Source organism: Marmota marmota, unplaced genomic scaffold, assembly GCF_001458135.2.
Source record: "Marmota marmota marmota unplaced genomic scaffold, marMar, whole genome shotgun sequence".
Classification (NCBI taxonomy): Eukaryota; Metazoa; Chordata; class Mammalia; order Rodentia; family Sciuridae; genus Marmota; species Marmota marmota.
In genome coordinates, this window is record NW_026000223.1 from 3280409 (window position 1) to 3305447 (window position 25039).

Below are 25039 nucleotides of genomic sequence, written 5' to 3' on the forward strand. Positions count from 1 at the left end.
CGCGAGGTCCCCGGCGCCAGAGGCGCAGCTAGCGCAGCAGCAGAACCGCGCGCTCCTCCTCTGGGCTCCCGGTTATACCCACCGCCTGTCATCAGCCTCCCACTTGTGCCATCTCAGCAGCCGGATCAGCTTAAATCTCAGGCCGTGGCTCTAGAAAGATCTGCCCAAGGTTTCTGTTCTCAAACAGACGTAGACTCTTTTAGTGCACAACTCGGTCTCCTAACACTCATACCCTTCTTGGCATAGAGATTTTCTTCAACTGTTGGCTCCAGTAGGCGCGTCCCAGTTTCCAAGGGCAACAGAAAAGTCTCTTTTCTTTTCTCTACATCAAGCCCCTGCCCCCATCAGGCCATTACCCAAACTAGAGAAGACCCACAGTTCCACACTCACCTCGCCGCAGCGTAGGAGGATAGCTAAACGGATTACAGCAGGCTGCTTTTCACTTTCAGTTTGCGCCCCCTCTTGGCCTGGGGGAAGACCGGGAAAGGTTGCCGGAATGGGCTGCGTTGAGGATGAGAGATCCTGGATCCAGGTTTTCACTAATGCCTTACGGCGGGGAGTAGCGGGGACGCGGCGGGTGGGGCTTGCTTCAGAGAACATGGATCCTCTCCTCCCTGGGGCGTCCAAGCACAATCCGCCCTAGGACTCAGTTCTTCTTGAAAGTTTTGGAAAGTTCTTCATGAAAGCCTTCTAGAAAGGAAGGCTCCTGAGGCCCTCTTAAGTCACAGGAAACTCTTCTTCTCAAACTATACAAGTACTAAAGTTCAAAGTTAGCTATTTAGGAAAATTGTGAGTCTTTTTTTTTTTTTGCTAATCCAATTCTGAGATCCTTTAATCAGTTTCCTTGGTGTTTGGTAGAGTGAACTTTAGTAGGATCATTTAGTTTGGTATTACTGGTTGGTGTAGACCAAATGTTTGTGTCCTAGTGCAGTGGTGTTGGGAGGGGAACCATCAGGGATGTGATTTGGTCAGGAGGACAGAGTCTGACAGAGATGGCAGGGGGGTCCTACCATCACCTGAGGAAATCTACCTGAGCTTCCATCTTGGACTGCCCAGTCTCCAAGTCGTCACTTCAGTTGCTTATAAGGCACCCAGTCTAAGGTATTTTGTTATAGCAGCCACATGGACTACAGTACTGCTAAAAGAAAACTGATACTGAGAATCCAATCCAGATAAACCAATTAAAAATATTTTGCCTTAGTCCAGGTGGTGATCAACCTAAGGACATTATTTAAGACTTTGGGGAGGGCTGGAGCTGTTAATGGAGCTCTAGGCTAGAAGCCTGACATGGGGGATTCCAATGAATCAACCCCCTTCCCCACCCCCGCCCCCCAAAAAAAAAGAAATAAAGAAAAGGTGATGGTGAAAAACAGGAAAATAACTTTAATCAACATGGCCATATTTGGAAGGCAAAGTAAGATCCAGCATTTCAGCCCTTTGTGTGGATAAATGAGCTTTAGATTCAAATACAGGAAGAATTGGAACAGGGGAAAGGGTACACATAATTAAGCCGACTTGATCCAACTGTGGTCTGATTGATCATTATTTCAGTTCTGATTCTGGGAGTAGCTCTGGAGAAGTCCTTATTGCTTGTGGGTGTAAGAGGCAATTTCCACTTGCAGTTCCCAATGTTCATCAACCAGACTTGTGATCATGGAAAGGGGTAATTCAGTTCCCATGAAGTTATTGCTTCTGTTTAGGAGGGCAGTCACTGCAAATCTTGGGTGCAGCTGCAGGACCCAGATATACTGTCCTAGGTCTGCCTTATCCTAGTCCTGATCCTGCAGAGCTCCCATGCCAAGCACCTCAATTAACTTCTCTGCAAAAATGGTTACCTAATAATACTGTCCACTTCTAGAAAAATCAAACACAAAAGATTGAAAATTGAGTATATTAAAAGTAATGAGTTCTAGGGGTTGGAGGTGGTAGGGCATGTGCATAGAATATGCAAGACCCTGGATTCAATCCCCAGAAACAAAATGAAAAAAGTAAGAAATTCTTTTCATGAAAGACACCATTAGAAAGTGGGAAAATGATAGATAAGAGATACTTACTTCTGTATTAGTTTTTCATCACTATTACCAAACTATCTGATATGAACAACTTAAAGGAGGAAATATTTGTTTTGGCTTAGTTTGAGAAGTTTCACCCCATGGTCAGCCAGTTCTATAGCTCTGAGCCTGAGGTGAGACAGAACATCATGGCAGAAGGGTGGTAGAAGAAAGCTGCTCAGCTCATGGCAGCCAGGAAGGGGGATGGGGGGATGGGGAAAAGACATAATCCCTAAAAGCACATCCTGGATGACCCACTTCCTCTAGTCATGCCCCACCTGCCAACAGTTTCTACCACCTCCCAGTAGTCCATTCAGCTATCACAGGATTAATCCACTGATAAGGATAGTCTCTCAGGATTCCATCACATCCTCAAAATCCTAAACCTGGATATTGCTGCATTGGGTATCAGGTCTTCAACTCATGAGCCTTTGGGAGACATTCCAGATTCATAACATTTTCAATAGATAGTATCTAACAAAGAGTTAATACTCAGAACATGTCAAGAATTCCTACAATGCAATAAGAAAGACAAGCAGTCAAGGAGGAGGAGGAGGAGCAGGGGGAGAAAGAAAGAAAGAAAGAGAAAGAAAAGCAATCAAAAAAATATAGCACTTCACCAAGAAGGAATCTAAATAGCCAGTAAGTATGTGAAAAGATGCTTAACTTCTTTATTCATCAAGGAAATGCAAGTGAACACAATAAAGTACTACTAACACCCACCAAAATGGTTACAAATTTTAAAATTGACAATACCAAGTGAAGGAAAATCTGTGGAGCACATGGAGCAAGAAACTAAGAAACTCAAGAATTATTGGTGGAGGAATAATTGTGACAGCCACTTTGGAAAACTGCCTATTGATATCTACTGGACCTAAATGTACACATGCTTTATGACCCAGAAATTCCCATAAAATATGCCTAATACATGTATATGAATCAAAAGACATGTATAAAGACACTAGACAATAAAATATACCTTAACAAATTTAAAGTAATAGATATCACATTTCAGACAACAATGGAATTAAACAAGAAATCAATAACTGGAAAAACCCCAAATATGTGGAGATTAAACAGCACACTTCTATATAATACATGGGTCAGAGAAGAAAACTCAAGCCAGCTTTGTGACAAGGTTGGCTGCAAAGTGTGACAGAAATAACAGGGTGCCAATTCCAAGCCTAAGCCTAAATGTCCTCAACTTCTGTATCTTGGTACACTACCTAGCCCCCATAAGAACATCCCCAAAATAACCAGCCGAATAATAGCTCACTATTTTGCCCCTGGCAAAAACCTACCAATTCTAAGACATATGAGGGCATTCTAGACCAAGCAGCTGCAGGCCTTTCCACCAGCTGACTGCAGATTCTTGAGCAAGTCCAAGGTCAGCAGAACCACCCACCTGACTTAAAAAAAAAAAAAAGTGAGCAATAATAAATGCTTACTGTTTTAAACCTCTGAGTTTTAGAGTGCTTAGTCTGTTTTCTTTTTCTATGACAGAATACTACAGACTGAATAATTTCTAAAAAAAAAAAAATTAGTTTATTCAGCTCACATCTGGTGACTGGGAAGGTCACGGTATGATATCTGCTGAGGGTGTTCTTGCTGCATCAAAATCAACCAATAATCCCATCATGCTTCCCCTCATGAACTCATCTAACTCTGATTACTTCTCAAAAGCTCTACCTCCAAATATCATCAACATATGAATTTAAGGGTTAAGTGTCTAACACATGAATTCTTAGGAGAGACAGTCAAATCTGATATAGTGACATATTCATACACATAGATATCAATGTATAGGAATATATGTATTCAAAGTCTAATAAAGATATGTTACACAGAAATACCTAACCAATATAGAAATTGGCATCTAGAAGTGGCTGCTGCTTTAATAGAAGTTTAAAATATATAGCACTGGCTTTGGGACCAGGTGGTGGGCAAAGACTGAAAAACAGTGAGAATGTATCTACTTGACAGGCTTTATGCAGTTACCGCCTATTGCCAAGGGTTCCACTACAGATGCAAGAAAAACATGTCCTCACATTTTCTGTTGGTCTGATTATGATAATGAAGATTGAATGGGGGAAATACAGGAGAAATATATAACAAAGGGGAAAAACATGGAGAGACAATTTTTGCCACTCAGAAATAACCTTGTAAATAGTGAAGAATCTGTTTTGTTGTTGCTGTTATTTGATTTTGGTTTTGGTAGTGCTAGGAATAGTGCAGTTTAGCTTTACCGATAAGCTGCATGTTTTAATCCAAACAAGAATCTAAACTTTTAGTATTTTTTGAGCAACAAGGAAACTACTATAGCAAACTGGAAAAATAATGGCACATATTATGCAGTGGTGAAATATTTGCTTAAACTACTACCTATACCAACTTGCAACAAATAAAACATTCCCAGTGAACTTTTACATCTTGATAAAAAAATGATTTCCAGGCAGAATGCTGAATGTGTTCGTTGGTATCTTTTAGCTGTATATTCTGAGAACTGCAGAAAGGGAAAAGGGAGACCAAAAGCTAGCAGATTTGAAAAAAATGTCTGGTTCTCATCTCCTGTCTCCAAATCAGTAAAGCATCCTCAGGTGAGGTTGGAAGGTTCTTTTATTAAGACCTCTAGAAAAGGCTAAGTGAGCCTATAGTAGATCTTTTAAGTTAAACAAAACAGGCGGTAGGAATAATAAGGATATCTTACCAAGTTTGGCGTGCCCAAGGTAGTCACAATTAAGTCTGAGGAGAGAAATTTGTCTGAAAAGAATTTTTTCATATGACTTTTATCTAATGGAGTGGACTTCAATCAGATGTTACATAGAATACTCATAAATATTTTTAAAAGTTTTACCTAGTAAAAATTTTTTTCCCAACTTGAACTAAACATGCTGGAATTGTGCAAATTCATAAAATGTTTCTAAGATCCAAGCTCCTATAGGCAGGATATGAACTGAGAAGAGTGCTCAGCTACCAACAGGAGCCGGGTCTTCATAAGTAGCCAAGGAGGATGATGGCAAAGAGAGACGCTTCCAATGGTTGAACTAAGAGCTTTGAAGGACAAAGAATCAGGGAGCAGAACTTGGCCCCAACCAAGGAGCATCTGCTGCTCCTTCCAGGACCTGGCAACACTTGCTGGGTGGGATTTCGGTAAGAAATGGACCAGAACATTTTGTGTACTTACTGCTAGGTACTCACAACTCTAATTAAATATTCAGTAAGAAAATAAAAATGAATATGTCCAAAATCAACTCCTTGGCTCCTTTAATATTTGCCTCTCCTTAACCTTTCCTATCTTGTGAAGATACTTCACTTCACCCAGTGGCTCAAGCCAAAATCCTCATAGTCATCCTTGATTGTTCTTTTTCTCATTTCTGTCATCTAACAGGTTAGGGACTATAGGCCCAACTCCAAAATATTTCGAAAATTTCACCACCTCTCACAACTTTCAACATCGTCACGATGACCTAATTTGTGTTATCTTGATAACTGTTATACCTAATGATTTGTCTTCCCGAGACAGCCAGAGTGATCCTCAGAAATCATGAAAAAAAATCATGCCACTATTCCATCCAAAAACATCTGTATAAGATCATGAACTATAAGGTCTGAAATGATGAGTTTTGGGCTATTTCTCCAATTTCATTTCCAAGCACCCTCTGTTTACTCTTTGCTCTATACCCACACTGGCCTCCTTGTTGTTTCTTCAAAGACATAAAGCATGCTCAAATTCAGGGCTTTGCTGTCATATGCTTGGCATGGTCTTTCCCCAGATATTTTTATGGCTTATGCTTCACTTCTTTTTGTGTTTTTGTTGGCACTCTATAATTATACATAATAGGGGAATTCACTGTGGTATACTTTACATTGCACATAACCTCTTCAGTTTTACTCCCCAGTACCTCCCTTATCCTTCCTTTCCTCCTTTCTCCTCACCCCCTTCCTCAACTCTACTGGTCTCTTTTTAAATTGGTGCATTATAATTATAAAATAAGTGTGGGATTCATTGTGATATATTCATACATACATGACAATTTAGTCAATTTCATTCCCTAGTACCTCCCCTTTCCCTTCCTTCCTTCCTTCCTCCCCCTCTATCTTCTCCTCTGCTCTACTGGTTTCCTTTCTAATTTCCTGAGATCCTTTTTTTCTATCTTCCACATATGAGAGAAAACTTTTCACCCTTGATTTTCTGAGTCAGGCTTATTTCACTCAGCATGATGTTCTCCAGTTCCATCCGTTTATCAGCAAAGGATACAATTTCATTCTTGTTTACAACTGAGTAGAACTCAGTTGTATATATATGCTACATTTTCTTTATGCATTCATCTGTTAATGGAACCCTGGATTGGTTCCATAACTTGGCTATTGTGAATTGCGGCTATGCACGGGGAGTTCTAGCATGCTAATTTTAGTTCTTTTGGATAAATGTCAAGGAGTTGATAGCTGAGTCATATGGTCATCATGTCCCCCCACCCCACCCCACTCCTCACCCCCTGGGAATCCAACCCAGAGCTTCATATATGTTAGGCAAGCTCTCTACCACTGAGCTAAATACCCAACCCCACTCATAGGCTTTTGAGGAATCTCCATACTGATTTCCACAGGGTTGTACTAATGTATATTCCCACCAACAATATATAAATATAATTTCCCCCCCACATCTTCACCAGTATTTATTATTATTTGTATTCTCGGTGACTGCCATTCTAACTGGAGAGAGATAAAATCTCAGCATATTTGATTTGCATTTTCATGAATGTGAAGGATATTAAACATTTTTTTCATATATTTGCTGGCCATTTTTATTTCTTCTTTTTAAAAATGGCTGGTCCGTTCATTTTCCCATTTATTGATGGGGTTATTTGATTTTTTTGGTGGCATGTTTTTTTTATCTTTTTATGTATTCTGGATACTCATCCTCTGGTGGGAGAGTAGCTGGCAAAGATTTTCTCCCATTCTGTAGGATTTCTCTTCATGCTTTTGTTTTCTTTCCTATGTAGAAGCTTTTAAATTTGATATCATCCCTATTGATTCTTGATTTTACTTCCTGAACTTTAGGAGTCTTATTAAGGAAGACAACACTTTTGCCTATGTTTTGAAGAGTTGGGCCTGTGTTATCTTCTAGCAGTTGCAAACTTTCTGGTCTAATTCCTAGGTCGATTCACTTTGCCATTCTTCACTTCTTTTGGGGCTCCATTAAATGCCACCTTGCAAGAAAGGGCTTCTTTGATTCTCCATTTGAAATACCCTCCCCTATCACTCTCTATTCCTTGTTCCTGTTTTTTTTTTTTTCATTATTGTACTCATTGAGCCTGACATTATAGTATTTACTATTTTATTTATCTGCCCATCACAATATAAGTTTCCTGAGGGCAAGAATGTTGTCTTATTCAAATTCCATGTCCCCAACATGTAGAACTGTGCCAGGCACATAATAGGTATTCAGTATAGTATTTATTGAATGTAATGAATTTTGAAAGGGGTGGAGTGGGGTCTAATCCCAGCAATTTGACATATGAGACAGGAGGATACCAAGTTAAAGGCAGGCCTCAGCAACTTAGTGAGATCCTGTCTCAAAAAGAAGAGAGAAAGAGAGAGAGAGAGAGAGAGAGAGAGAGAGAGAGAGAATGAATGCTGGGGATGTAGTTCAGAGGTTAAACTCCCCTGGCCTCATTTCCCAGTAGAAAGAAAGAAAGGAAGAAAAAAAGAAAGAAGGAAGGAAGGAAGGAAGGAAGGAAGGAAGGAAGGAAGGAAGGAAGGAAGGGAGGAAGGAAGGAAGGAAGGAAGGGAGGGAGGGAATATGTTTTCAAAACTTAAATTTAAAATGTGCAGGCTATTTTAGCTGACTCAAACTTTGTTATGTTTTAGATATGAGATTTCACCCAAAAAATTATGTGAAAGACAATGCACGAAAGTTTAGAAGCGAAATGAGTGAGTCCCAAGAGTCTTAACTTAATCAGTACATTAATCCGCTTGAATTGATTACCTGGGTGGTAACTATAAGCAGGCAGGGTATGGCTGGAGGAAGTGGGTCTCTGAGGGCGAGAGCGTGCCTTTGGAGTATATATTTTGTCTGTGGTGAAGGAAACTGTTTCCTGACACCATGCCCTGAGCTGCTTTCCTCCACCACACTCTTCCGCCATGATGTTCTGCTTCACCTCCAGCCCAGAGCAATGAAATATGCTGTTTATAGATTGAGACCTTGGAAACTGTGAGCCCCAAAATAAACTTTTCTTCCTGTAATTGTTCTTGTCAGGTCTTTTGGTCATAGTTGTAAAAAAGCTAACTAAAACAAACATTAAATAAAATGTAAATAGATAATACAGAAATACTTATAATCCGTGAGAAAAAAAATTAATTTACTGGAAAAATTATGTGATTTTACTTGGAATTTAAAAATCTGTCCCTTTGTGTACTGAGAATGCTGCCTAGCCCTGGGTACACTCCCCAGTAATGAAAAACCAAACAAACAAACAAACAACAAAAAACAAAGTCTATATCTTTTATACCTTCCTTCCAGTCTGCTCTTAAACTGATAAGCACTTGAAGAACATCTCTGAAAGACTATGATATTCTCAAAGCATCAGATTCAGAATAGGAGATCAAAGTGTCAACTGAAGAGGCCCCTCAGCTCTGCTATTTCAAAACTACTCCTCCACAGTAAGCAGAAGGTTGACAGCCAGGCTAAATATCTCTGGAAGTACTTTCAGAGAATTCAAGGCCTCTCATCTAAGGTTTCTGTATTCTAAACATAGAACTAGATGTGGGAAATACTCAGGGTCAGTTCATTTAAATACAAAGCTCTTTTTGGCATTTCTGTTGCACCTTCAAGTACTGGAATACCTCAATTTCAAAGTAAATTTCCCTCTAATCCTGTCGTTCGAATCCAGTAGACTAATCTGAAAGAAAAGATTTAATCTGCAAGGGCAAAACCTGCCAAAACAGGGGCTGGGATTATAGTTCAGTGGTAGAGCACTTGCCTAGCATGTATGAGGCACTGAGTTCAATTCTCAGCACTGCATATAAATAAATAAAAATAAAGGTTCATCAACAACTAATAAAAATTTTTAAACTGCAAAAACATAAGAAGTATCATCCTTTTTATTTCAAAGATTTATACATTTGTAAGAAGTCTTATTTAGAATATATGCCCAACAATTATCATAACAAGTAATAATATGACAGATGAGACTGGGCGAGATGGTGCATGCCTGTAATCCCAGCAACTCCAAAGGCTGAGGCAGGAGGATCACAAGTTCAAAACCAGCCTCAGCAACTCAGCAAGGCTTTAAGCAACTTTGTGAGACATTGTTTCAAAATAAAAAACAAAAAAGGTTGGGGATGTGGCTTAGTGATTAAGAGCCCCTGGGTTCAATCCCCAGTCCCCCCCCAAAAAATAATAATAATAAAGAGAGAAAAGAAAAAGAAAAAAAAAGAAAAATGAGCCCTGAGAAAAAAAATGGACAAAACAAAACTAAAAGCCTCTACGTACTCTTTCTCTACAGGGCCCTTTATCCCAGAATGTTTTTTATTTATCCTCAGAAACTAAGAATTTTCCCACCACCTCCAACCCCCACGTGACTTTTGATTGTTGTGTTGGACTCAAGATCATATAATCCCACAGGTTTTTCCTTTCCTCTTTTGCAGTTCTGGATGCCCAATTATTATTTTGGCAATCTAAACAAGCACTTTAACAGATGCTGTACCTCTGATAATTACTTGCATTTCTGCCAACTACTCACTCACTATATCAGAGGTTCACAATTCCTTAATCCTGTGTCTCTTCCTCTTGGTAAACTCTGTGGTTCTACTAAAAACCTAAAACTCATCTATCCTACCTCTACCTAAACAGTTTGTTCTTCTGTTTGTGTACAATGGAACTCATTGGCTTATAGATGAGCAATCTTTTCATGTTTCATCTCCCAACAACCTGCTGTGTTAGTCAGCTTTGTCTTACTATAACAAATACCTGAAATAATCAGTTGATAAAGAAAACGTTTATTTTGGCTTATGGTTTCAGAGATTTCAGTCCATGATAAGTTGACCCCTTGTTTTGGGCCTCCAGTGGCTGATCATGGTGGGCCCCAGTTCCCTTCTAGAGCACACCCTCAATGACCTCAAGACCTCCCGTTAGGCCCCATTTCTTAAAGGTTTCTCATATCAACATGTTGGGAACAGCTGAAATATGCTGGCATGTTGAGAAATCTCATGTGATAAGGAGCTACAGCTAGCATTCAGGACATGAGGCCAGCCTCAGGACATAGCCCACAGAAATCTGGGGTCCTCTGTCATACAACCACAAGGAAATAATTTTACCAATTCTGAATGATCTTAGAATCAGACATTTCCCCAGTCAAGCCCACAGATGAAAACACAACCCTGCCAACACATTAACACAGAGGGTCTACGAGAGATAGGCCAGAACCCTGACCCATGGAAACGCTAAGATAAAAAATGTGTGTTTTGTTCTAAGCCATGAAATCCATGGGGCAACTTGCTACACATCAATAATAAATTAATAAAGTTTCCATTTGTAATTTATTTTTCTCAATGACCATGATAATTTTAGAATTTATCCATTTTTTAATTCATTTTTACTGCTATGCAATTTTCCTAGGCACAGCCATAACACAATCGACATCCATTTTTCCGTCAATAAACATTTAAGTTGTTTATATTTTTTTGTACAGACAATGTTACTCTAAAGAATTCTCTGCATTTTTTTCTTATATACCTATATGAAAAATTCTTTTGTGTATATGTCTAGAAGCAGAATTACTGGATTTTAAAACATATTTTAAGGGATATTACTAAGTTACTTTCTAAAGTAGGTCTGACACCAGAAATCTTGCACATACTAGAAGAAAATGTAGGCTCAACATTCCACCAGTTGGCTCAGGGACTGACTTCCTTAACAAGACTCCTAAAGTGCAAGAAGTAAAATCAAGAATCAATAAATGATGTGGCATCAAACTGAAAAGCTTCTTCACTGAAAAGGAAACAATCAAGAACATAAAGAGAGAGCCTACAGAATGGGAGAAAATCTTTGCCACCTGCACCTCACATAGAGCATTAATTTCCAGGATATATAAAAAACTCAAAAAGCAGCAGAAAAAAACAAATAACCCAGTCAATAAATGGGCTAAGGAACTGAACAGACACTTCTCAGAAGAAGAAATACAAGTGGTCAATATATATATATATATATATATATATATATATATATAAATGTTCAACATCTGTAGTAATTAGAGAAATGCAAATTAAGACTACACTGAGATTCCATCTCACTCCAGTCAGAATGGCAACTATGGAGAAAATAAGTAACAATGTTGGCAAGGATGTGGGAAAAAGGGTATGCTAATACATTGCTAATGGGACTGCAAACTGTTCTGGAAAGCAGTATGGAGATTCCTCAGAAAACTAGGAATGGAACCACAATTTGATCCAACTATCTCATTCCTCAGTTTATATCCAAAGGACTTAAAATCAGCATACTACAGTGACACAGCCATATCAATGTTTAAAGTGACTTACTTCATAACAGCTAAGCTATGGAACCAACTTAAGAGCCATACAACAGATGAATGAATAAAGAAATTTGGTATATATACACAAAGGAGTATTACTCAGCCGTAAAGAAGAATGACTTTAAGACATTTGCAAATATATGAATGGACCTGGAGATCATCATGCCAAGTTAAAGATGCCAGTCCCCCAAAACAAAAGTTGAATGTTTTTGCTGATATGTGGAAGCTAACCCACAATATAAGGGGGGAGAGGGGAAGAATAGATTTTTAGTAGATTAGACAAAGGAGAATGAAGGGAAAGGAGGACCATAAGAAAAGGAAAGTGGGATGTATCTGAAATAATTTTCCTATATACTTATAGAATATACTATAGTAAATCCCACCATGTACATCCATAGAATGGCATCCAAACTAGAATAAGATATATTCCATGTTTGTATAATTATATTAAAATGAACTATTGTCATGTATAACTAAAAAGAACCAATAAATAAATAAAAAGTCAAAAGTCAAAAAATAAAAACAGGGCTGGGGTTGTGACTCAGCAGTTAGAGTGCCGGCCTAGCAAGTGCGAGGCCCTGGGTTCAATCCTCAGCACCACATATAATAAATAAAAAGAAAGGTATTGTGTCCGACTACAACTAAAAAATAAATATTAAAAAAAAAAAAAGTAGAGTGGGTCTTCCAATTTACAGGGCTGGAGATGAAGCACAATGGTAGAGTAACCCTGGGTGCAATCCCCAGCACCACAAAAGAAAACAGAAAACTGTAGTACAATATCATCACAAGGATACTGATATACATACAGTCAACATCAGAATATTTCCAATATCGTGTTGCTCATTTACAGCCACACCCTTTTCCCTCACCTGCTGCGCCCCTCCCCTGACTCAGGCAATGGCAAGGCCCTACTGAGGTGGATGGCGCAAGGCGTCCATCCTCTGGAGGAGCGCAGTATGTTTCTGGGAATGGGCTGGTTTGTTTTTGTATTCCTTTAATAAGTATAGTTGTGATTTCTCATATGACCATTAAGTATGAAGGAAAAAACATGACTTTCCCAATTAATGCAACTACTTCTAAAGAATGGATCTGTTTGCTCTAAATGCAATGATTCAGCTGTGGAGCGTAAATTGTTAATGTTTAATGAAAAACTCCCTGTATTCCTGTCAAGGAAGTTTTTGAGAAATTAAATTAAAATCTAGAGAAGAAGAATTAATGTTTAGAAGACAGATTAGTCCTTGGTACTGGGCAACTCGTTCTTGTTCCTGTGCACAATTGTTTGTGCTCTTACTCTTGTTTGATTAAAATTAATAACAAGTTAACCACTTGCCATAACCATGGCACCGGTTCCAGTCAGTAAGTCAAGAAAGAATAGTCAAGGTATAGGCCAATAGTTTGGGACATTTCTAACTATTATTAAAAGTTAACTAAGCAGAAACAGCTCAAAGCAAAATGCGAACTGAAAGTAAAAATGCTTGCTTATGCCTAAGCCAAGAGACATTCTTCTTATCTAATTGTAGCTAGGTAATATTTTGTTTATTTGAATAATGATTCCTGTTTTGTAACCACAAAGTACTGTGAGCCTGCCAAAATGAAAAGTATATATGATCAACTTCACAAGTAAAGATTGGGATTCAGCACCTTCACTTTGGTGTCTGTGTTGTTTCTTTACCCCCTTTTGCTGACTCCTCACCATCCGTTCATCTCCTGAGACCCCCTGTTGGAGCTGGACTCTGACACTCACCCCTTTCTTTTTAATTTTTTAAATTAGTTATACATGATAGTAGAATGTATTTTGACATATTATACATATATAGTATAACTTCTCATTCTTCTGGTTCTACATGATGTTGAATTACATTGGTCATGTAATCGTATATGCACATGGAATAGTAGTGTTCGATTTATTCTACTATCTTTCCTATTCCCATTTCCCCTCCCTTCCCTTCATTCCCCTTTGTCTAATTCAAAGTATTTCTATTCTTCCCTAACCACTCCCCCCATTGTGAATTAGCATCCATATATCAGAGAAAATATTTGGCCTTTGGTTTTTTGGGATTGGCTTATTTCACTTAGCATGATATTCTCCAGTTCCCTCCATTTACTGGAAAATGCCATAATTTTGTTCTTTTTTATGGCTGAGAGTAATATTCCATTGTGTATACATACCACATTTTCTTTATCCATTCACCTGTTGAAGGGCACACCTCACATCTTCTTTAAGCCCTGTTAACCACCAATCTAGTCTCCATTTCTATTATTTTGACTTTCAAGATTGTTATATAAATAAGATTATACAATATGTAACTATTTAAGATTAGCCTCCAGCACAATCATCTAAAGATTAAACTATATTATTGTATCAATAGCTTGTTTACTTTTATTACTAAGTAGTATTTTATGGTATGAATATTTGTTAACCATTCTCTCACTGAAGGACATCTAAATTACTTCCATTTTCCTTATATAATGGTTTTATTAAGATGTAATTAATAGACCTTACAATTCACCCAATTAAGCATACAATGCAATGGCTTTTATTATGTGCACAAAACTGTGCAAACATCACCACAATCACTTTAAAAATTTTTCCTTTATTCCAAAAAGAAAGCCTGTATGCATAGCAGTCACTCCAATTCTCCCTCAATGAACCCTCACTATCATGCTTTTCCTAGGCAACCACTACTCTTTTGTATCTATAGATTTGCCTATTCTGGACATTTTGTACAATATGTAGTCTTTTACAACTTTCTTCTTTCATGTAGCATAATGCTTCCAAAGATCACCCATGTCTTTGCATGTACCTGTACTTCACTTTGTTTATGCTGAATAATATTTCATTGTATGACTATAACATATTTTGGGTTTCCATTCATCAGTTGATGGATGTTGGGATGTTTTCACTCTTTGACTATTCTGAATACTGCTACCATGAAGAGTCATGAATAAGTGTTTACACAGATATGTTTTTATTGCTTTTAGGTATGTATCTAGGAATGGAACTCCTAGGTTGCATGGTAACTACGTTTTAACACTCAAACTGTGTTCCAAAGTGGCTGATGTGCCTATTTACACTTCTGCCAGCAAACTATATGAATGTTCCAATTCCTCTACATTCTCACCAGCCCTTTTATTATCTAACTTGCTCTAGCCATCCTAGTAGATGTGAAGTAGTGTACTATGGTTTTGATTTGGACTTCCCTGATGACTAATGGTGTTAAGAATCTTTTCATGTGCTTACTGGTCACTCATGTATTTTGTTTCTGAAGAAATGTTTGTTCAGATTCTTTGCCTGATTTTTCACTAGGTTGTCTTTTTGAATGTTTAAAATTTAACTATCTATTCTAAATACTAGTTTCTTATCAGATGTAGGATTTGTAAAAATGTTCTATATATTATCTCTTCCCTTAATTTAATTTCTTAATGTATTTCTATGAAATACATAATATTTTCATTATGATAATATCTAGTCTTTTTTGATATTGTTGTTTGTGCTTTACATGTCGTATCTAAGAAATCATTGCCTAATCCAAGATCATGAAGATTTAAGTTTTCTTTCTTTCTTCTTCTTCTTTTTTTTTTTTTTTGCTACTAGAGGTTGAATCCAAGGGCACTTAACCACAGAGATACATCCTCAACCCTTTTTATTTTTTATTTTGAGACAAGGTCTCACTAACTTGCTTAGGGCCTTGGTAAATTGCTGAGGCTGTCTTTGAACTTGTGATACTCCTGCTTCAGCCTTCCATGCCACTGGGATTATAGGGTTGCACCAACATGCTTCACTTCTACCTAAGTTTTCTATTAAGAGTTTTGGCTCTTATATATAGATCTTTGTTACATTTTTAATTCATTTTATTTTTTCTAGTTTCTCGATTTTATGAATAAAGCTGCTCTAAACATTTGTGTACAGATTTGTTTCCTTTCTCCTGTCTTCCTGTGGATTTCTTAAATATTCTTTTAATTTTATCTATTGTATTTTTTTACTATATCTTATATATCCTTTATTAACTACCTGACATTACATTATACAATATAGTTTATTTGCCAAGTCTCTGAATGCCCATTACTAAGTAAGCTTCTTTAGGGCACAGAGCTTTTTTTTCCCCCCTTAGTTGCTATCTCCCCAGCTCCTAGAACTATATCTAGCATATAGCAGGTTCTCCAAAATTACTTGATGAATTACTTAAAGGGTTTTGTTTAGAAAGAGTGAGGATGAAAAAAAAAATTGACAGCTCGCTTTGTAGCTATAACCTATATTCATATATTATTTGTAATTATTTTTTAAAAACATTTCTCATTTGAAGGATGGTTCTCCTTTTTGCATTTTGATTTGAAATTTTTCCTTTTTAGGGGAAAGAGCCATCTCTAAGACGTGGTAACAAGTCTAGAGTATTCACAGGCAACCTATTAATGTGTGTGTGTGGCGGGAGGAGTTGTATTAAGTCAAACTGAAAAGTGCACCACTTCCTCTCCTTAATGCAACTTGCAAAGTGTGGTGTGTACAGGTGGTGGGTTCTTCCAAGCTGTTTTAAATTTTTTACTAGCATAAAAAGGTGTGTGTGCGTATAACAGGACTTTCCTCTAGGTCTCCAAACCAGCCTTGTACAGGACAATAGTGTAGTGAAAACAATCACAATTACTTTATAAAGCAATTTAAACTATGTATTTAACATACCTCTAGTTCTTACATATCCCCATTTTTCAAATGGGGCAAGAGTTTGATAAAAATTAAGTGACTTGCCTAAAGATAATTAGTAAATGGCCATAGTTTTTATAACTTAAATTTGCCTCCAAAATTAGGGGTAAATCAATGGTTCTGAATCATGGCTTTCACCAGCACGTAGCCAAAGTACAATACTTATTACAATTACTTATTTAATGCCTTCAAACTAAGGGCCCATCCTTATTCTGAGATTGTGCCCTTCTTATTCTTTTAGCAATGACCTTTAGTAGAAACAACCTTTCTTTTGTAGAAACAGTAATTCCTCTAGCAAAATGAAAAATTAAAATGGACTGTTAACCCTCCACATTTGTTTCTGAAATATGATCTGACATATGAATTTCCGAGAGTGAGAAACACAGGGGCTTAGGTTAAAAAGGACAGAGGCTAATTTGGATTTCGAGCTCCCAGCCTACAAAGGAGCGCAAAAAGAACAATCCTGCCCCTCACGGCGCCAAGGTCCGCGGGCGCGGGCGCGGACGCGGGCGCGGCTCTCCAGAGCTCTACACTGGGCCGAACTAAGCAGAGAGGGAACTTCAGTCTGATGCTGGAGCAACAGGAGATAACCCGGCGATTCTCGACCACGCTGCCTACACGACTTCCCAGCGGCGCGGGACCCCACAGTAAACACAAGTCAGTGCGCGTGCGCGCTGATGTCCTTGCGCTTGAAGGCACACAGGAGGCACGACAGTTAGATCGCCAGGGGGCGCCGTGTGGCTTCGAGAAGTCCAGTTTCTCGCGAGACGTGAGGCTAGGCTTTCCGGAAGTGACTGCCCGGAGGAGCCGGGTTCTTCTTGGAAGCATGCGCTACTTGCTTGAACAGCCGAGACCATGCAGTCAGATGATGTGAGTTTTCTCCTGTTGCTCCCGGGATTTATGCAGTGCTTTTCGCACATTCTTAGGGATCAGAAACCGCATACTCAGCTGATTTGTTTGCCTCGTGCGGTTCCTGACGAGAGGTTTCTAGAACCCTGATTATCGAAAGTGTTTTTGCACGCGTGTCTACGCCAGATCTCCAGCTCGCTGCGCACGTTCGGTTAAGAGGCCAGGACACTACCCCTCAGACCACGGGGTCAACTTAACCATTTCCTAGTGCCTAGCGTTAAGGACTTTGTGCCATGCTATCAGCTGTATTGTTCCTGGGACTTGGGAGGGCGGGAGAAAAAGGTTTATGGCGAAGTTTAGACTCCAAATTTAGGGATCCTGCTCATCCCGGTGCAAGTTACTTTTCAGTCTGCTTTTCCTGTGTTATTTATTTATTTATTTTTTTTACATCTGCTCTGTCTGCTTATGTCAGGATTTCAGAAGCATCCTAGGTTGATTCATTTAGCTGTTGGTAAACATACGTTCAGTATTTTTTCAACAATGTGCCGGGCATGGTGGTAATTACTCGGGTTTGTTAACAGAAACCCCTGCTGTTTTGGAGCACTCTGGTGAGGGAGAAAGTAAACAGGTGAACAAATAAAACAATAGTACTGTGAAAGAAAGATGAGTAATAAATGAAGTAGAGTGTAATTAGGAGACACTACTTCAGATGGGGCTGGTCATGGAAGGTTTCTCTTGAGACCTATAATATGAAAATGAGACAACCACTGAGCATTGAAGAAAACAGTAGAGGTACAGTAAAGCGTTCCAGAAGACATAAAGGTACAACGATCTGAAGATGGGAGAGAAAGAATATAAAGGACACTCCTATAACTTGTTATAGGAATCAAGAGGATGAGAAGTAGGTATACTTGTTGAGGCAAGATGATGCAGTCTTATAGGAAGTGTTCTTAGGGCTTTTAGTGGGTGATGATATCAGCTATACCCTTGTGAAAGATTCTCCCCTTGCTGTGTTGTGTGAAGGACTTCTGAGGAGAGGGAATGAAAGCAAGGAGACTAGGGTAGTAAGTGTGGAAATGAAAAGAAATGGATGAACTTTAGGTTTGTTCTTTAGGTAAGTAACAAGACATGATGATGAATTCAGCGAACAAATGGGACAAATTAGGGGATTTTGATTTAAACAAATCGTTTATTCGTGATTTTATTTATTAAAATGGGGAAGACTAGAGAAGCAGTGCCATATTCTTTAGAGGGGTGTGGAACTCAGATCTTTATTTGAATATGTTAATAGTTATGATGTCTTTTAGACATTGAAATTGAAGTGTCAAGTGGGCAGCTGGATGCAAAGACAAAAGTAGTCCTCAGGAAAGAAGCCTTAATTGGGAGATGGCAATTTTGGAGTCATTGTTTTAGAGATGATATTGAAGTCACAAGCCTGACTTTCCTGCTTGTCCAGTTTCATTTCCTATAAAATTCTCAAAATGTGTTCTATTCTTTGACCTTTCTTCAACTACTTTAAAGCTTTTTCTCAGTTCCTTAAGGCAGCTCTCTCAAAGGTTCTTACACTATCATACACTTCTGTGTGGCTCTTAGATTGATTGCTACTTTGTGATGCTTTGTTACATATTTTCCCCCTAACTAGATAGATAAAACTCTTAGAGAACTGTGCCTTCTTTTCATTCCTTACAGAGTGTCAGGACTTGGAGCCTTAAATATATAAGAAATGCTGAGTGAATAACAGGAACATCAGCCAGTGAAGGATAGCAATAGATAATTTTCCTTGCCCTCAGTGAGATAAAGTTGTGGTATATAAATCCCGAAATAGTATTGTGCAGCCTTTTATAATGGAAAGTGAACATATATGTAAAAAAGCAAAGTTACGAAGTACATATAATATGATCTCATTTTTGCTTAAAATGTACACACAGGTACACTGTAGTTGGTGCCACGCAAATTCTGGAAAAACAGAATACTAATGAAATTTTATCTCTGGGTAGTCACATTATGATTATTGCTAATTTGTATTCATTTTTTTTTTTCTACAGGAATCTGTAAAGAATTTGTGTAAAGATAACAAGTTAGGCTTTCTTAAAAACCATTTCTTCCATTCCTTAAAGACTTCTTTCCTTAGTAAAGCATACCTTGATGTGTAGCATTGTCTTTTTTAATTAATATAGCATCTGTTGGGCCACCTGAAGGGTATTTTTACTTCTGTCTTGCAGGTTATCTGGGATACATTAGGAAACCGGCAATTTTGTTCCTTCAAAATAAGGTAAGACTGTATTTGCAACCTGGACTAAAATTCTTTTAGTTGCCCTGTTGGTAACCATTTTATAATCTATGTTTATTTCCTCCTATTCTAGAACCAAGACTCAGGGCTTTTGCAGAAATGAATACAGCCTAACTGGACTATGCAATCGATCATCCTGTCCCCTGGCAAATAGTCAATATGCTACTATCAAAGAAGAGAAAGGTAATTCCTTCTTAACTTCTATAAGAACTACTAAACATCCTTTTAAAAGGATGTTCCTCAATCTCTCTGAAGTAATATTAAAGATTTTTTTTTATCCTTCAGGACAGTGCTACTTGTATATGAAAGTTATAGAACGAGCAGCTTTTCCTAGGCGTCTCTGGGAACGGGTAAGACTCACAAAGAAACTGTAGTGACTATTAAATCAAGAGCAAAAATGCCACATGACTTTTCTCTCTTCCTTGACCATCTCTAGATTAAACTTCTGAAGCCATTCCCACTAAGATTTTTAATGGTGGTGTTGATGGTGAAATCTTAATCATTTGCCCTTGCTCCTCAAGCTTCCTTTTTCTGTTTGGTAGGTTCGGCTTCATAAAAACTATGAGAAAGCACTGGAACAAATAGATGAAAACCTAATTTACTGGCCCCGCTTCATTCGACACAAATGTAAGCAGAGATTTACCAAGATAACCCAGTACCTAATTCGAATTAGAAAACTTACACTGAAGCGACAGTAAGTATTTGTATGTTTGTTTATTTTGAAACCTTCTTTACATAGAGCATGTTATTAATCTGAGATTGTTAAACTGCTAATAATGCTTTCTATTAAATTCAGCTTTGTATAATCTTGTATGATACACTAAGAAGAAATTTTAAAGGTGTGTCTTTTGATTTGCAGGATTTTTAAAACAAGAGTATAACTTTTATTATCTCCCCACTCCTTGCCTGAAAATATACTTCAAAATTTTTTCTTTTATAATTCCCTGAGGAAATCTTAACATTAGGGATTTGAAAATTGTCTAAAACATGATAAACAGGAATGTAAGACTTTTTTACTTTCTAAAAGTGTTAGACCCTGATGTTTTTTCATTGTCATGTGCAGAGAATGTTAAAGATGATATTAATCTTCTACAGGAAATTCCTATTTATTAGTTCACTGAAACATTAATCTTTTTTTTTTTTTTTTTTTTTGAAACATTAATCTTAGTATAGCAAATGCCCTCAGAAACCTCAGGATGTCTAAAGCAAACAAAAACACCTATGTTAAAATATATTTTAAAATAGCTGGTTTATTATAGCATGGAAATTTTTAAGTAGTATATTTTGCTGTATTGAGCTGAGCCTTATAAAACCAATTCCAATCCTTTTATCTTTTAAAAGCAACACAAAGCACATGAATCTGGATTTTCTGATAAAGTGTTTTATTTCTCCTAGGAGAAAACTGGTTCCTTTGAGTAAGAAGGTAGAGCGTAGGGAGAAAAGAAGAGAGGTAACGTAACTTACTTTTCACACTCATAGCTTTTGTATTTTCATTGTGGTAGCGGTAGTAAGCAAGGTACATGAGAAAGATTCAGTTACTGTTTTTCATGTAAACTGTTCAGCCCTGGATAATGGCGCACTAATCAATAGCAATATTAGTTGCCTATGACAGCTGAGTTTTTTGTATTTTAGGATTATGTATTTTTAGGTTAAAATATGGATGCTTTAGGGATGTGTATAGTGGAAACAATGTCTTAAGAGATTAAATAGACAAAAACAATGTCTTAATACAGATTCATAACTCCTTAAACTCTTGAAGTCAGATGTTTTAAGAATTCAGAATTCTGATGTTGCTTTTCTTATATATGATGTTATCTTCAGCAGAATTTGAGCATTATCTTTAAATAGCCAGATGTCTGGTCTGGATGTATTTGATTGATAAATTGAATTTTCTGCAGTTTAAAATTGCTGGTAAAGAATTGGAAACTCTGCTTTGATCATAGATTATTTACTTCTGTGAGGTAAATTGGGCAATTTTGTTACTAAAGTGATGAATAGTAACATTATTGTATCCTGGAACATGTGCTCTAGTCAGAAATCTCCAACCTTTGTTCAGAACAGTATACCTGTCCACCTCCTAAAATTACCTTATGCTTCAAGACCTAGGAATCTACTATTCCTGACCAGTTCAAATTTTCAGTCCTTCTTGGTATTTGCTTTGCTTACCTCCCTTTTACCTATCCTTTTAAGAAATAGCTTTATTAATCTTTTGATGCTTTTGTTCCCATGAATAACATATAAAGTTCTGTATCTCAAATATATCACATCATTGGTCTCCAAACTTTTTGATGGGTCCATCAATTAAAGTTTTTTGAATGTGCTGGGCATGGTGGTGCTTGCCTATAATAATAATAATAATAATAATAATAATTTCATCCTGAAACTCATTATTGAAACGTTGCCTTTAAATTGTTTTTTATGAACTGTACTTAAGTTTTTCTGCTGGATTACTACTACTGACAGCCATTAGAGGAAGAGTTTTTTTTGGTTCTGTCACATGGAATCTAAGATGGTTTTAGAAAGTAGAATTAGGTGAAGGTCTCTATTTCCTTTTCTCAGCCTTTATAAAGTTTGACTTTAGGGATGATAATTTTATGATTCTTATGTAGACATAGTTTGATCTGTCAAAAGCTTTGTTAGAATTAAATTTATAATGCTACTTTTTAAAACCATGGGAATTTTTAAATTGAAAAGTTCCCAAGAAAGCTTGAGAGGGAATGAAGAAATCTATTTGGCTAGAGGCAAAAGCCTCAATAATAGGATGAAATGGGAAATTTCTGTTTCTGCAGGCTGAAAAAATGAGTACTAATGAAGTAAGTGGGTTTTCTCTCTTTTATAGGAAAAGGCATTAATAGCTGCTCAGCTGGACAATGCCATTGAGAAGGAATTACTGGAGAGACTGAAACAAGATACGGTGAGAAAGCTTGTAACTTTGGGGTACAAGTTTATTTATTTATCTATTTATTTAATTTTGGTACTGGGGATTGAACCCAGGAGCACTCAACCACTGAGCCATATCCCCAGCCCTATTTTTTTGTATTTTAGTTAGAGACAGTGTCTCACTGAGTAGCTTAGTTAGGACCTTGCTTTTGCTGAAGCTCGCTTTGAACTCACAATCCTCCTGCCTCAGCCTCCTGAGCTGCTGGGGTTACAGGCATGCACCACCATGCCCAGCACAAGTTTTATTTTTTAAGCAATAGTATCATGCTAGAAAATATAGGGAAATGTATTTTATTTAAAAAATACTGGAAAGCTCTCTGCTCTGATTTTTATTTAAATTCACATAGACCTGGTTTCATTCCCAAACACAACAGTTCTAGATCTCTGTGTAAAAACCTTGGGATGCTCCATTTACCTATTAATCTAGTCTAAAGATTTTTATAAATTTCTTTAAAAAAAACTGTTATTTGTGTAGACAACTTAAAATATGCTTTTGCTTTACTATTTACCTTTGTCAGCAAAATTACATTTGTTTTTAATGCTTGGGTTTTATAAATTTCTAAAGTTTAAATGTCCTGGTTCCATGCATGCTCCATAGAAGCTACCCATTTGGTGTTAACTACTGATTTCTTAAAGTCAAAAACAGGACAGGTGTGGCACACACCTATAAGCCCAGCTACTTGGGAGGCTTATGCAGTAGTACTACAAATTCAAACCCAGTTGGGCAACTCAGCAAGACCCTATGTCAAAAAAAATAAAAGGGCTGGGGATGTAGCTCAGTGGTGGAGTGCCCCTGGGTTCAATGCCCACTACTGGGGGTGGGGGGAATGTCAAAAAGAAGGCATCAGAAAAACTACTCATCAAATTAAGTATTCTCATTTAATCCCTGAGGAAGAGATATGTTTGTAGGACAGTAGAATTTCAAGTGAAATACCCAAATGTAGTTAAAGGCAATTTGTTTGTTCTTCAGTATGGCGACATCTACAACTTCCCCATTCATGCGTTCGACAAGGCTCTGGAACAACAGGAGACAGAAAGTGACTCTTCAGATGCTGAGGAAAAAGATGACGAAGAAGATGAAGAAGAAGTAAGTCTTGTTTGTTTTTGTTGTTGGTACTGGAATTGAACCCAGGGCTGCTTTACCACCAAGCTACATTCCCTAGCTTTTATTTTTTGAGGTAGTACCTAGCTAAGCTGCTGAAGCTGACCTTGAACTCAAAATCCTTCTGCCTTGGCCTCCCAAGTTTCTGGGATTACATACATGTACCACTGCAATGGCTTGTTTTTGTTTTGACAAGCACTAACATTTAGAAACAGATACATTTTTATGTAATTCTTACATCTTTTATTTATTTATTTTTGTGGTGGTGGGGAACAAATTCAGGGCCTTATACATGCTAGGCAAGCACTGTACAACTGGCTATACCCTTGGTCCCTATTTTTTGTAATTAAGAGAGAGAATATTATCTTCAGCCCCTTAACCAAAAATGATTTAGTTACCTTTTCTCTGTCACAAGATTTGCTTTGTCCTCCACCTCAGCCAACAAACTCTTTATAAATTAACAATTTTAGTTTTACTTAATGAAGATATTTCGCCTCTAATAATTTAAATATATATAAATCTATTTTAAATATATAAATTTAATATATATATTAAATAATACAACAATATATAAAATATATAAATTTAAAAATTTAAATATATAAATCTAAAAATTTAAATCAGGCGTGGGAATTATCTGATGTCTCTAAAATTTAGGAGCACTAAACATGGGAATAACTAAATTTTGATTGGCTTATACCAAAGAATCATGTTCTTATTTAGCAAAGAGTTTTTACTATATGTCTAAACTGGATCTTTGTTATGTATTCTGGACCCAAACATTATGTTTTATTTTAGGATGTGGGCAAAAGAGAATTTGTGGAAGATGAGGAAGTGGATGAGAGTGATCTAAGTGATTTTGAGGTGAGCTCTGGGGGTAAAAGATTGTCTTTTGGCCTGTGGCAAAAGAATAGTTTCTGAACATAAACAAAAGCAAATAAACACTCTGTTTGTTCTAAACTAGCATTTTTCCTTTGATCTTTTCTCTCCATATTAGGATATGGATAAGCTGGAAGTCAGTGGTGATGAAGACCAGGAAGATAAATCCTCCAGTGAAGAGGAAGAAGACAAGACTATTAATGCAAAGCACAAAGGCAAAACACCTTTGAAAGGACCTTTCAGGAGGAAACGAGCCTATGTAGAGATAGAGTATGAACAAGAGACAGAGCCCATGGCCAAGACCAAAACCACATGATTTTCCTCCATTTTTAACCAGGACTGAACATTTTGAACTTTTTTTTTAATCTTAAACATACATAAACCTCCAGTTTTTGCTCTTTTATGTACTATTTCACACAATACTTATGTTCTTAATATTTATGCCACTTCAGTGGGGCAAGAAATCTGGAGTAAGTGGAAGAAATCTGTAAGTTGTGAAGAGTATTTTTATACCATATGTGTTGGCAATCACAGCTTGAGCCCAAGAAGCTTAACAGATGAGTCCCTGAAGGTGGAATGAAATTGTGGGTGTAAATATTTATAAATTTTAGCACTAAATTCCTTAGTGTCCTTTTTTCTTTCTCCCAAACTTTATATAGAATGTCAGGTCTTCAGTGTCTTCTTTTTCTCCTTTCCCTA

General features: G+C 37.3%; 2 protein-coding genes across 7 annotated transcripts in view; one reads left to right on the top strand and one right to left on the bottom strand.

Moving 5' to 3' along the window:
• Fut10 (fucosyltransferase 10) overlaps nucleotides 1–3372 on the bottom strand; it is an 88642-nt gene extending 85270 nt beyond the window's left edge. For 2 of the 5 annotated variants that reach the window (XM_015501247.2, XM_048792801.1), the window contains exon 1: nucleotides 391–536. The gene's annotated coding sequence lies outside the window, so the exon portion shown is untranslated. Of the gene's footprint in view, nucleotides 1–82; nucleotides 366–390; nucleotides 537–3352 lie in introns of those variants that run through there. The other 3 variants (XM_048792799.1, XM_048792802.1, XM_048792798.1) reach the window with 3 other exon arrangements.
• A 13661-nt stretch (nucleotides 3373–17033) lies between these two features.
• Nucleotides 17034–24958, top strand: Mak16 (MAK16 homolog). Of its 2 annotated transcripts, none has more exons than XM_048792810.1 (10): nucleotides 17034–17150; nucleotides 19352–19401; nucleotides 19493–19602; nucleotides 19705–19769; nucleotides 19962–20113; nucleotides 20815–20869; nucleotides 22259–22333; nucleotides 23330–23443; nucleotides 24260–24325; nucleotides 24459–24958. In XM_048792810.1, the coding sequence occupies exons 1-10, from the start codon at nucleotides 17136–17138 to the stop codon at nucleotides 24654–24656; spliced, it is 900 nt and encodes a 299-aa protein (XP_048648767.1). In that variant the 5' UTR covers nucleotides 17034–17135; the 3' UTR covers nucleotides 24657–24958. The 2 variants fall into 2 exon arrangements, with proteins under 2 accessions (XP_048648767.1, XP_015356737.1); XM_015501251.2 differs by having other exon boundaries at nucleotides 17036–17150; nucleotides 23330–23446.
• Nucleotides 24959–25039: the final 81 nt, after the last annotated feature.